This window comes from Chlorocebus sabaeus, chromosome 24 (assembly GCF_047675955.1).
Source record: "Chlorocebus sabaeus isolate Y175 chromosome 24, mChlSab1.0.hap1, whole genome shotgun sequence".
In the NCBI taxonomy this organism is placed as follows: domain Eukaryota; kingdom Metazoa; phylum Chordata; class Mammalia; order Primates; family Cercopithecidae; genus Chlorocebus; species Chlorocebus sabaeus.
The window spans coordinates 41,924,609-41,938,235 of NC_132927.1; the positions used below are offsets into that span (position 1 = coordinate 41,924,609).

The following is a 13,627-nucleotide window of genomic DNA, read 5'->3' on the forward strand; positions in this document are numbered from 1 at the left end:
CATCTTGCCAGGTTGGTCTTGAACTCTGGGTCCAAGCAATCCTCCCGCCTTGACTCTTTCCAAAGTGCAGGGATTACAGATGTCAGCCACGGCGGCTGGCCTGTCAAAAGGTTTTAAATTATATTTTTGCCTACAGATTCTCTCTTTGGGGAGAAAATAGTTTGGTTTCCAAGGGAATTTTAAGCCTAATGATGGAGAAATGACAAATGATACCTGTAACCAAGCCTGGAAAAGAATGTGCATTTGTAGTTTAAGATGCACAGTAACTAGGATGTAACTGGTACTAGATGTTTGTTGTAATTGTTGGTATTTTTAATAAATTTGAAGAAGCAGTAGTCTAGCCTGGTTCATTTGAACCTTTGCTTCTGATATTTGGAATGACTGCCAGCTGGTTAATGCCTATGATAACCTTTACTTGGCTAATATGCATGTCAGTTTTAGAATTCATCCTAAAAGTGACAGTTTGCCTGTCACCTGCAGAGTTAAGTGGTATGATGGCAGCTGAACAATGAGGGAGGAGAGTGGAGTTGAGAACTGGTAGAAATGAAATCACTCATACAGGGAACATGTTTTTTCTTGAGATAATGAATATACTAGCCCAAAATACGTGGTTGAGTATATTTTGTTTTTGATTGATTGTTCAAAGATACAATTTTTAAGTCTTCATATATAAGCTATTGTATAATTATGTAAGAAGGAAAAGAAAGTGATGATGGCACTTTGAGGACTTTCAGGCTTAGAGCTAATTAGTCTGTTATCTGGTAGAGCACTAATGTACATGGCTGATTTAATATACAGATTAACAGATTTAAAGCTTTTACCCTTTACTTGTTATTAGGCAGTTAGGTTATCTTCCAGCTTGTTGGCCAGTCAACACCAATGTGTTTCCTTTAACTCCAAGAATCTCAGCATATGCTGTTTTATATATCTTAAATAATTTAAATACATTTCTTACTCTTTCCACAGCATGTAGAGTCCATGAAGTACAGGACAATAAAGCTTCCTACACATATCACCAGAAGGATCTCTTTGAAAGATTCACCACAGGACTACCAGAGAGAATAATTTGTCTGAAGCATCATGTGTTGAAACAACAGAAGTCTATTCACCTGTGCACTAACTAGAAACAGAGTGACAATGTTTTCAATTCTTTGAGCTCCAGGACTCCAGGGAAGTGAGTTGAAAATCTGAAAATGCGGCCATGGACTGGTTCCTGGCGTTGGATTATGCTCATTCTTTTTGCCTGGGGGACCTTGCTATTTTATATAGGTGGTCACTTGGTACGAGATAATGACCATCCTGATCACTCTAGCCGAGAACTGTCCAAGATTCTGGCAAAGCTTGAACGCTTAAAACAGCAGAATGAAGACTTGAGGAGAATGGCCGAATCTCTCCGGTAGGTCCTAAAATACTGAAGGAAGAATGATGAATATTGTACTTTGTTTTTAGGTGTAGGGCTTCATTCCGCTAGGAAAAATAGTTAATTATTTTTATAACCTGCTGTCTTTGCCAAAAGACAGTTTTCTATCTCCGTATATTTAATACAGAGCAAGTTTGTGCAACCCACAGCCCATGGGCCACAGGTGGCCCAGGACAGCTTTGAATGAGGCCCAACACAAACTTATAAACTTTCTTAAAACATTCTGAGATTTTTAAATTTTATTTTTAAGCTCATCAGCTATCATTAGTGTTAGTGTGCTTTATATGTGGCCCAAGACAATTTTTCTTCCAGTGTGGCCCAGGGACACCCCAAGATAATTTCTCCATAGTGGCATCATTATTTTGCATATGAATTTTAATGTAGAAAACTATGCCATTTAATTTATGTACTTATATTTCATTTACAGTTACATATTAAAAAATTGATGTATTAAATCCAAACTATGATTTAAACTAGTGTATAGTAAAAATTTTATATGAACTGTAACAAAGATATTCTAATAACTGGGAGGCTGAGGTAGTCTAACTATAACTTATTAAAATGTAGACACAAAAGTTTATCGTTAAACAACTGGATCTGGAATGCGGAGAATGATTATCATTGCTATTTCTAGTCTGTAAAAAATGTGACATATATCTATTAGAAGGCATCAACTGTTTGGAAAACCAAAGTCTCCTATATATTTTCAGGGAGCAAGTAAACATAATATTACATAGGTGATCTCTGAATTTTTTTGCAAAGTTATTGAGGTAAAACATTACCTAATATCTTATATGCAAAGATGATCATGTAGTACTTGCTCTCTCAAACTAGACAAGCTAGAAATGAAGATTTGAGAGTCATTACTTCAGAGGTGGTAATTAACCCTAAGGGAAGTGGTATAGAGAAAAAGAGCTGAATTTCATTTCTCTTTGAGAAACACATAAATTAAGGAGTAGAAAGTGGAAACATCCAGTTGTGCAGAAAGCTTTTAGAATAGTTGGGGAAGAATAGAGGGAGAGAGCTGTTACGGAAACTGAGGAACATTCTGTGAGGGAAGAATGTAGTTGGCAGTGTTAAATTACCCTTGATGCTATAGAGAGGATACCCATCGTCCTCTCATTTTCTACTCTCACTGCCCTTCACTCTTTGTTTAGAACTCAGATTTTTCCCTTTGTCTAGAGTCATAACTTTTTCTTCACCATAACATTATTTGGGTCCTTTTATGTCCTTTGAAAGGCAGTGCTAGGTGTTAAGACAAAAATGAATGAAACATTATTCTTGTCATTTGTTGTTGTAGTACCATTCAAGAAGATAGCAAGCGGTCAGGGATTAGAAAGTGGATAGAACTTCTTGAATTTGTCTGTTATTTTCTTTCCTACTTGGGGTACTCAGGGAACATCATAGAGAAAGGTGATCTTTCAGTAGAGTCTTATTCATTCTAAAGATTGATAATTTAGGGGTTAGTAATAATAGCTGTCATTTATTACATGCCGGGTACTGTGCCAAGGACTTTGCATGGATCATCTCATTGAATTTCACACTGTCTTTCTGAGATGTTAGTACCATTTTTGTAACCGTTTTACAGATTAAGAATTATAGAGATGTTAAGTAATTTAATTTGCTGAAGGTCACACTTTTCACAAGTGGTAGAGCCTACTTTGAATCCTAGTAGTATGACTCCAAAACCTAAACTCTGGATAACTGTATTGCCTTCCTGAGCAGAAAACAGAGAAACCAGTGACCTAAACGTCTTAGTATGAGACGTATGAGATCACCAAGAATAGCTACTATTCTAGTTGATTTTGGGGTTTGCTTTGATTGTAGTAAAATCTCCTTCTATATCATGGGAATTTTGCTCCTAAAAATATTTTTCCCCTTAACAATTTAGGCTCATAAATAATTGCTCACTTTTCTTATGGTTCCATCTTCAATACTGATATTTCAGTTTGTTTATTTCTGATTGCCAAATGTCTTGTTTTTGTTGCATGAAGGGAAAGCTTGCCTTTAGTATGGGTTTTTCTTTCTGCAAAATAATCTTTAGGTCTATTAAGTCACTTTCTTTATATTTTTATATGTTGAAATTAATTTCTTAACTACTACATTTAAATGTAGAGACTACTTCTAAGAGCTGAATCACCTAAGTCATATGGTATTACCATGTAATTACAGTCTGAAAACAGACTAAGCCAATGAGCTCGTGTTTATATAAGGGAATATAATTTCAGGAAAATAGTTTATAGTTATTTTCCCTCATTAGGGAAGAAAGCCTTCTTGTGCCCTTTCACTGACTTCACTGCTGGGGCCGTTTGTGTTTCTTCCAAAGGGATGTCGTTTTAGGGCCCTCTGGCATGAAAGGAAGAGAAATGGAGGTGCTACTAGCGTTGGAATTTTTTTTCCCCTTATAGTAATTAAGTTAATATTTTGTACTTAATTTGTTATGTCTTTTTCTTCTAAGAAAATGTGTTCACAAGTCAGACTACAAAGGATTAGTTCAGATGTTTATAACTAGGTCATTTCTTTGCGATAAGGCATATGGATTGGAGTTGGAAAGCAACACAGAAGCTTGGAACTACAATTTTTTAGATTTTGTAGATTCAAGACAATAATTTGAAAAGCAATTAACAAATCTTTCAGTAGAATTTTCTGGATTTTGTTGATAGTGTTAGAAATTTAGGAAAATAATTTAAATATATCTCAGAGGGATGCAAATGTACAAGCACAATATATAGGAGGTTGCAGTGTGTTTTTGTAAATGTGATCTATTGATGAGTAATGTCCGTACATAAAATTCACTCACTTTATCATAGATGTCTGTGAGTTTTGGCAAATACTTAGTCACATAACCACCACAAAAATTATAGATGAATTTTACCTCTCTCTAGAATTCTGTTGTTCCCTCTTATGATCAAATTCTGTCCCCACCTCCTGTCCCTGGCACTTCCTGATCTGCTTTCTGTCACACTTTTTTACTGTTTCAGAATGTCATATAAATTGAATTACGTAGTATGTAGCCTTTTGAGTCTTTTTTCACTTACCATAATGTTTCTGAGATTCATCAATATTATTGTCTGTATTAGTAGTTCATTCTTTTTTATTGCTGAGTAGTATTTTTATTCTTTTTAAATGTTGAGTAGTATTCCATTATATCGATGTGTCTTAGCCCATTTAGCGTTGCTATCACAGAATACCCGACACTGGATAGTTCATAGAGAAAGAAGTTATTTGGCTTATGCTTCTGGTGGCTGAAAAGTCCAAGATTGAACAGCTGCATCTGATGAGGGCCTGAGGCAGCTTCAATTCATGGTAGGAAGTGGAAGGAGAGTAAGCATGTATAAAGAGATCACATGATAAGAGACGAAGCAAGACAGAAACCGAGGAAGCCAGACTTTTTTAAACAACCTGCTCTTTTGGTAACTATTCCATTCCCATGAGAAGGAGAACTCAGTCATCTCTGAAGGAGGAGCATTAATGTATTCATGAGGGATCTAGCTCCATAACCCAGATACCTCCCACTAGGTCCCACCTCCCAACACTGCCATGTTGGGGATCAAATTTCAACGTGAGTTTTGTTGAGGACAAACCACATCCAAATCATAGCACGATCTATCACTTTTTTTTTTTTTTTGATCCATTCACCAATTCAAGAATGTGAGGTTATTTCCATTTTGGGGCAGTTGTGAACAAAGTCACTATTAACCTTTGTTCCATAAACTTTTGTATGACCATAGTTTTATTTCTCTTGGGCACTCCCATTAGGCGTGGGACTGCTGGTCATATGTTAACTGCATATTTAACTTTATAAGAAACAGCTCAGTTGTTTTTCGAGAGTACCTGTACCATTTTGAAATTCTTACCAGAAATTCCTGAGGGTTCTACTTGCTCTCCTCCTACCCAGCATTTTGCAATTGTCAGTTTTTTTTATTTTAGCCATTATAATAGATATGTAATACTATCTCATTGAGGTTTCAATTTGTATTTCTGTAATGAATGATACTGGCCATTTTTTAATGTGTTTATTTGCCATTCATATGTCAACTTTGGTGGAGTATTTATTCACTTCATCAAAGAATCTGTTGCCTATTTTAAATAATGGAACTGTTTTCTTTTAATAAGTTCTTTGAAAAAATCATTTTTTAAAAATATATAAACAAAATTATATGTATTAGTAATATAAAATATGGTATAATATAATAAAAAAAAACATAGTGGCATAAAACAGTCATTTATTTGCCCTTGATTTTTACAATTTGGGTTAACTTCAGCTAGGCTTTTTTTCTAATTATAAACAGGGTCACTCGTGTGGCTGCAGTCATCTGGTGGCTTGGTTGTGGTTGGGCAGTCCAAGATGACCTCACTTACATATTTGGCAATTAGGTTGACCATTAACTGGCTCGCTTCCATATTTCTTTTCTGGAAGGATAGCCCAGATTTCTTACATGGTAGTGTTCCAAGAGGAAAACAGCAGAAATTGCATGGCCTCATGAGACTGAGCATCAGAAGTAATACAGTGTCAATTCTGTCACATTCTCTTCATTGCAAGTCGAGAGGCCTACCCATATTCAAAAATGGAAGAAATAGATACCGCATCTTAGTTGATGAAACTACAAAGAATGCGTAATTGGATTAGGTCAAATCATGGTGGGCTTATATAGCAAGAGTTATGTATAGACCCGATTGATAGGTAATAGAGAACCATAGTTGTTTTTCAGCAGAGGAATGACACAGTAAAAATGGTTGAGGAAGATTTAGATTTTCAGGTGGATTTGGTGCATGTGCCAGACTGGAGTTAAGATATTTCTTGGGAAACTCTTAAAGTATTAATCTAGATACTGAAATTAATGATTGAATCTGTTGACTTTGATGCTTAGGTTTTCAACATGCTTGTATTTGGATTTTCCCAGACATCTCTTTCTTTCTTGTTCATTGATATCATGTTAGGACACATGTAGTGGGCCTTTAAAAAATTTAGAAATTATCACTTTCTCAGTCCTTTTATGCTTCATGTTTGTTTTGTTTCAACGTTTAGTAATGTGAAATAGCTATTTGCTCACAGAATTTTTGCTCCTTGGGATTTGAACCAGCCACATTGCTTCCCAGAGTTGAAATTTACCAGAAAACACCCGAAAATTGTTGGTTTCTGCAGCAACCCCCTTGAGCAGTGAACCTCAACCTGGTTGGGTGTCAATCTCATGGAGTTGTAAAATCTAAAATGTGATTGACAACTTTCCTTTTAACCTAATTCTTGTTATTCTAGGGATATTTATTTTTGAGAACAGAACTTAAAAAAATTCAAATGTGGCTTTTGGCCTTTTGACCGATTAATAAAGTTTTTTTTGTTTGTTTGGTCTAGGAAAAAAGATTTCTTCTGGAATTTAGATGCTAGCTGTAAAACTGTAAATTTAAAAACCACAAAGAATGTATGATTAGTTTCTGATTACCTGTTTTTCTGAGCTATGTATCATCTGCCAATATGGATTACCGACAAAGCATAAATCTTCTGGTGGAAAAATTTGTCCCAGGCAACAGAAGTATACTGAGTTGGGTAGGAAGGAAACTGAAGTGGTTCTTCACAGGTCATATTTTACTGTTGTTTGAGAACATTGTATTAAAAAGTGGGCTGTCTTCGTTCTAGTTGGTTGGTTGGTTGGAAGATTTTGCTCTAGACCCTCTTCTCTATAACTGCTAGTCTCTCATGTAAGAAGTACACATATATTCTTAAAGCAAGTGAGATGGATTGAAATGTGTACAACACCTGCTATCTAATTAAAACCTTTCATTATATCTACCTTTTGCTTTTTCAATCTTGTATCCATTCTTCCTCATGTTATCAAGAATATCTTATTTTTAACATATAATGAAAGATACTCCTTCCCTGAGAACATTTCAGTGGGAACAACATTCCTATCCTGATCGGGCTGATAAAGCAGATATTCTCTCCCTGGAATTTCTTGTAACTTTTTAGTATTTACTGGATTAAATTTGCTAACATTTTGTTTTGGATTTTTTCTATATTAATGAGATATTTATTTATAATTTTTCCTTCTTGTGATGTCTTTCCAGGTTATCAATATTATGCAAGCCAATTCTGTTCTCTGGAAAAGTTTATGTAAAATTGATATTCATTCTCTTTTAAATATTATAATTCTACCAGTGAAGTTATCTGGGCCTGGAGTCTTTTTGTGGGGAAGGGTGGTGGCAAAGAAGGAGAACATATGGGAAGGTTTTAGATTCTGGATTTCATGTCTTTAATGGAAATTGGACTGTTCAGCTTTTCTATTTTTTTTTTCTTATGTCAATTTTGGTGAGATGTGTTTTTCAAAGCCTGTGTTCATTTTATCACCATGTTCAAATGTTCTAGCATAAAATTGTTCTTAGTGCCATTTTATTTTCTTCTCCATACTCGTATATCTATAGTAATGTCTCCTTTTTCATTCTTAATATTGGTTGTGTTTTCTCCTTTTATCTTGCTAACAGTTTATCAATTTAATTATTTGCTTTTTCAAAGAACCAACCTCTGTGCTTTTTTTTTTTTTCTTTATTGTATATCTGTTTTCTATTTTATTTTCTTTTATGTCCTGGAAAGCTTTAAGTTTCTCTAAGCACAGCTTTGAGTTGTATTCCATAAGTTTTGATGATGTTCTATTTTTGTCATTAATTTAAAATATTTTAAAATTTGTATCGTGATTTTTTTTTCTATGACCATAGGTTATTTAGTAGTTGTTACTTAATTTCCAAATTGGGCTATTCTGTTTATCTTTCAAATTTTGATTTCTAGTTTGTTCTTCAACCAGATAGAATTACATTCTGTATTTCAGTTCTTTGAAATTTATTTAATGGCTCAGCAAATGACTTACGTTGTTGAATGCTTAAGAAACATGTATTCTCTTGTTGCTGAGTCTGATCTAGTATATATGTCATTTAAGTTAGGTTGATTAAGTTATTCAGATATATTTTTATAAATATTCATATTTTTATAATTGGTCACATATTTATCCTTTCTAGTGTTCTTTATTCCTTGCTGTTATTCAGTTCTTTAATGTTGAATCATTTTCTTCAGCCTTAATAATATCCTATAGTATTTATAGTGCAGGTTTGATAGCAATAAATTCAGATTCTCTTCTTTTAAAAACTTTAACTTTCATTTTGTTAGATATTTCTATTGAGTGTAGAATTTAGTTTAGCAATTATTTTTAAAAGCATTTTAAGTATGTCATTTCGTTGATTTCTGCCTTTCACATCTCTGAGAAGTCTGCAATTTTAAGAAGTGTATCTTTCTCTTTGACTGTGTTTACTTTTTTTTTTTTTTTTTTGCCTTTGGTGTTAAGCAGTTGACTATGAGTGCCTAGATATGGCTTTATTTGTTTTTATTCAGCTCGAAGTTCACTGAGCTGCTTAAATCTGGGAGTTGATGTATTTTATCAGTTTTGGAAAACCCTCAGCTATTAGTTCTTCAAATACTGCTTCTGAAACCATTGTTTTCTATTTTTTCCTTATGGAATTCCAATTATATGTATATTAAATTTATTTTTATGGTATCTCACATGCCTTTATGCGTCTTTCATAATCTAATTTCTCTTTGCACTTTATTTTGTATTTTTTCTATTGAAATGGCTTCCAACTTATATCCCCTATCTTCTGTTTTGTTTATTGTGCTGTTAAACACACACAGTTAGCAATTTTTTATATATTTTGATTCTAGAATATTCACTTGATTCTTTTTGATAATTTCACATTTCTTTGGAATTCTCCATTTTTCATCTGTCTTGTCCATGTTTCCTTTAATTTCTTAAATAGTTATTCTAATATAACTGTTATATTTTCTGCTAATTTCAGTTTCATGGATCACCATTTGGTTGATTTCTTTTGATACTTATTTTGATTATTAGTCAAATTTTCTGCCTCTTTGCATGTCTTGTAATTTTAAATTTTATATGTTGTGTATAATGGCACTGTGGAGGCTACAGAGGCTTTTCTCTCTGTTGGAGAGTGGGCTTAATATTTCAATCTGGTACAGTCAGTGACTGAATATGGCTATGTTGTAGTTTTAGTAAAACCTAGCCCACTTTGTTTCTTCCTTGTTCCTCAAGTATAATTCTCTAGACTTTTTATTGACAATTTTGTAGATTTCTCTTCAGATTTGAAGTATAGGACATTTCTTCTGCCCTTCAGAGGTTTTGAGCTTTGCTCTTTGGTCTCTTGCTCCATGCAGCATCTAAATTTGAAATGCATTGAAGAGAAAACTAGCTGTGAGTTTAAGGTAGGCCTCAAGCAGGACTTTGTCTTGTAAATATCATAAGACTATGAGAAATTTCATTCTGTGTTAAAATTACTGTCTAGCCTTGGAGCTATAGAATCCAGCAGATCAATCATGGAGAAAACTGGCTACGTGTTTACTGCTCTTGCAGTTTCCAAATTTTCACACCACTCTTCTGTGTGACCCCTACCCAGAATCAGCAAATGCTTCCCAAGTAAGAACATAGCTAGTTCAGCCTGCACTGGAATTTTAGTTAATTTAATCCCTCACTTCCACAGCTCTCTAATGCTTTAAAAGGATTATATTTGCAAGTTTTTTTTTTTTTTTTTCTGGGGGTGGGGGAGAGTGCTTATTGTCATTATTACAATGAGTATGAGAATAGGATTTGCCGTTGTTACACTGTATTCTACTTATAACTACATATACTCGACCTGTATTAAAAGTGGAGTCCATTTATCCCACTGTTGCTGACATACAAGATTTCCATTTGTTCCTGTGCCCAGATCTCTAGAGCCTTCTGGTTCTTGCCCTTTTAATGACCTGGTTCTTCAGGCTTTCCTTTGATTCCCTTTTAACCTTCTATTATATATCTTAATTGTGTGGTAAAGCAAAGGAAGAGTTTAAGTGGATTCGAAGTTTGTCATGTTAAAGCAAATTAAATACGGTCCGAGAAGGACTTCGTACTTCTATATTTGAGTTCTACTGGATAAACTGTAACCTAACTTAATAGGTAGACAAGATTGAAAACCTGATTTAGGAATATGCTCCCGTAACAACAGCTGAGTCTTTCCCAATCCCAGCAGCCATATTTCAACCATTCACATACTGCTGAGCGTTCAAACTGTGTTCAAGTAAGGCAACTGCTGATCTGTAACCAATCCAGTTGTTTCTGTACCTCACTTCTGAGTTCTGTATATCACTCCCCTTTTTTTGTCTATAAATCTTCTTCTACCATGTGGCTGCACTGGAGTCTCTCTGAATCTGCTGTGATTCTGGGTGCTGCCGGATTTGTGAATCGTTCATTGCTCAATTAAACTCCTTTAAATTTAATTTGGCTGAAGTTTTTCTTTTTAACCAGTAACTGTCAGTAATCTTTTTCAATGACTGATATAATGAACCTGTTAGGAGAAAGACCAGGATGAGATTTAGATAGGTTGAACTTAATGTGCTTGCTGAACTTATCCAAAAGAAAGTTGAAAAGTGAGTCTAGAACTCAGGAAAAAAGCCAGGGTGAGAGAGAAATATGCCTTTGGGAATCATGCACATAGAAGTGATTGCCAGAAAATGGTGGCACAAAGTAAAAATTTCTCCATGCACTTCAGATGATCCATAGTTTCCCTAAACACTGTGGACTTGCAGAGAAGGAAGTGTGGGAACAGCATCAACATATTCTTAGGTACAGGACCAGCAAGAATCTCACATGGTAGGAAAACTCATTTTTCAACCACTACACCTGTTCTGTGAATACAGCAATTGGTTATATGTAGAGAAGCATAGGATCACATGTATTTTTACATACTATTGTCATTACTAGGTTTTATTAGGGACAGAACTTTGGTAGAATAAAAGCACATTTAGAATATAATGCTACTTTCATCATCATTTGTTATGTTGTCTTAATTTTCTTCTTCACAACCAAGAGTTGAATACACACAAACACACACACACACACACATATTTACATGGAAGTAAAGTTTACATGGAAAAATGCCAAGGAAGGAGTTTTCAGGCAACAAAAGTATTATATCAGTTGTTCTATTTAGAGCACTGTGATATATAGCATTGTTACCTGCCTTTTCATGTGTACTGAAAAGTATAACCCCACTTAAACTCAATATATGAAAATCTAGGTTTACACAGAAGATAAAAGGTAAAATAGTCTTTATAAAATAGCAGACTTAGTGAATTTGGATTCAACATTTAACAATCCACTTTGCCCATAGTCTTTATAAGTTTTTTGTAAAGCTAGGCCTACCAGTGTATAGGCACAGTGAATGGCTTATAATCCTATTCATAGGAGAGTTGCAACTCATAATCATAATTTTATGACACTTTTCTCAAGGTCTCACGTGGCACCCCATCAACTAGGTGTTGGATTGCAGTGGGAAACAACGCAAGAAAAGCTGTTAGCTTCTTTTACTCTTAGCATCTCAATTGTCCTAACAGTAACATTAGCAGCAAGCAGGAACAGCAAGACAACAAAAACAACAGCTGTTAATATGTGTTACTATGTAGCAGGTCACATTCTAAGCTTTGTATATATATGAACTCATTTAATCCCTAACGCAGACCTATGAGTAAGTACTCACATTATCCCCATTTTATAGATGTAGACAGAGAAGTACAGTCAAATAGCTTGCTGAAATGTATACAACTGTGAGTGATGAATCTGGAGTTCAAATATAGGCTCTTTTGCTCCATATTCCACATTCTTAATCGTGTTGGTATGGTGGCTCTAAACGTCACTGCTTTTTCACAGAAAATGTGCAACAATCCTTTTTTTCCTAACACCCTTTGCATGTTTTGTATATGGGTCCAGTAGACTAGAGCATAGGCTATAATGTACATTCTTTTTCTACCAGATTCCTTTCTTCCCCATTTATCATTAAGCAAACTTAGCAAGGAAAATTATCAGTGATAAAGATGGGTCATTCTGTAGTGATAAAGGAGTAATGAGGACATAATAGTCCTTAACATGTATGCACATAACAACAAAGTGTGAAATACCTGAGGCAAAATATGTGAGGCAAGGAGAAAAGATAAATTCACTATTGTAGCTAGAGACTTCAGCACCCCTCTTACAGTAATTGAAAGATTAAGCAGGCAGAAAATCAGTGAAGATATAGCTGATGTGTATAGCATTTTCTTCAGTCAGCTTGACCTAATTGACATTTACAGAATACTCTTTTCAACAACAGCAGAATACACATTTACCATTGAAAACCTGTCTGTCCCAATGGACTGTCTGTTACTTGGATTGGGGAGTGTCTTGTAAAAGGTTATCTTGTCATAATGAATAGGGAAGTCTGTGTATTTGGAGTTGGGTCAGTGGGGAGGGATAGGGCTGTAGAAATTTATTCTTATTTATAGTATCAGCTAGAAGTCTAGCATGTAGAGAAAAATTTCTTTTTTTTTTTTTGGGACGGAGTCTCGCTCTGTTGCCCAGACTGGAGTGCAGTGGCCGATCTTGGCACACTGCAAGCTCTGCCTCCCAGGTTCATGCCATTCTTCTGCCTCAGCCTCCCGAGTAGCTGGGACTACAGGCGCCTGCCACCACACCCGGCTAATTTTTTGTGTTTTTAGTAGAGACGGGGTTTCACAGTGTTAGCCAGGATGGTCTCGATTTCCTGACCTCATGATCCGCCCACCTCGGCCTCCCAAAGTGCTGGGATTACAGGCGTGAGCCACTGCGCCCGGCGAGAAAAATTTCTTTTCTCCTTCATTTCAAGCTTTGCCTACTCCCTACCGACAACAAAGATGGTTCAGTAGAAACCGGTTATGTGGAATGTAAGGTAAGATCATGTCTTCTCATTAGGAGTCATAATCACTTTCCTCATTCATATTAATGTATTCATATATAATATAAAAATCACCACCAAGAAAAGAAAATTAGAGTAAGGAAACTTTCAATATTTGGAAAATAATACATGTGCAAGACTTCTGGAGATAGCTATATGATTTTGAAGAGAAAGTAAAATTTTTTATAAATCAAAAAGTATAAACCATTAATATTACCAATAGGAGGGAAATTGCAAAGCTTAGCAAAAAGCACTGGATAAACTGTGGCATAAAAAAGGGAGTCCAAGTTGGATACAGTGGCACAAGCCTGTAGTCCTAACTACTAGGGAAGCTCAGGCAGGAAGATCACTTGAGTCCAGGAGTTCCAGGCTGTTGTACCCAATGATTGTGTTTGTGAATAGCCACTGTACTCCAGCCTGGGCAACACAGTG

The 13,627-nt window shown here is 35.2% G+C and overlaps 1 protein-coding gene across 6 annotated transcripts in view; it reads left to right on the forward strand.

The window, feature by feature from the left end:
• FUT8 (fucosyltransferase 8) overlaps window positions 1-13,627 on the forward strand; it is a 274,423-nt gene that overhangs the window by 93,408 nt on the left and 167,388 nt on the right. For 5 of the 6 annotated variants that reach the window (XM_073011083.1, XM_073011082.1, XM_073011085.1 and 2 more), the window contains one exon: window positions 967-1,396. In XM_073011083.1, coding sequence (XP_072867184.1) covers window positions 1,194-1,396 — 203 coding nt within the window. In that variant the 5' untranslated portion in view covers window positions 967-1,193. Of the gene's footprint in view, window positions 1-966; window positions 1,397-13,627 lie in introns of those variants that run through there. The other variant, XM_037984143.2, reaches the window with a different exon arrangement.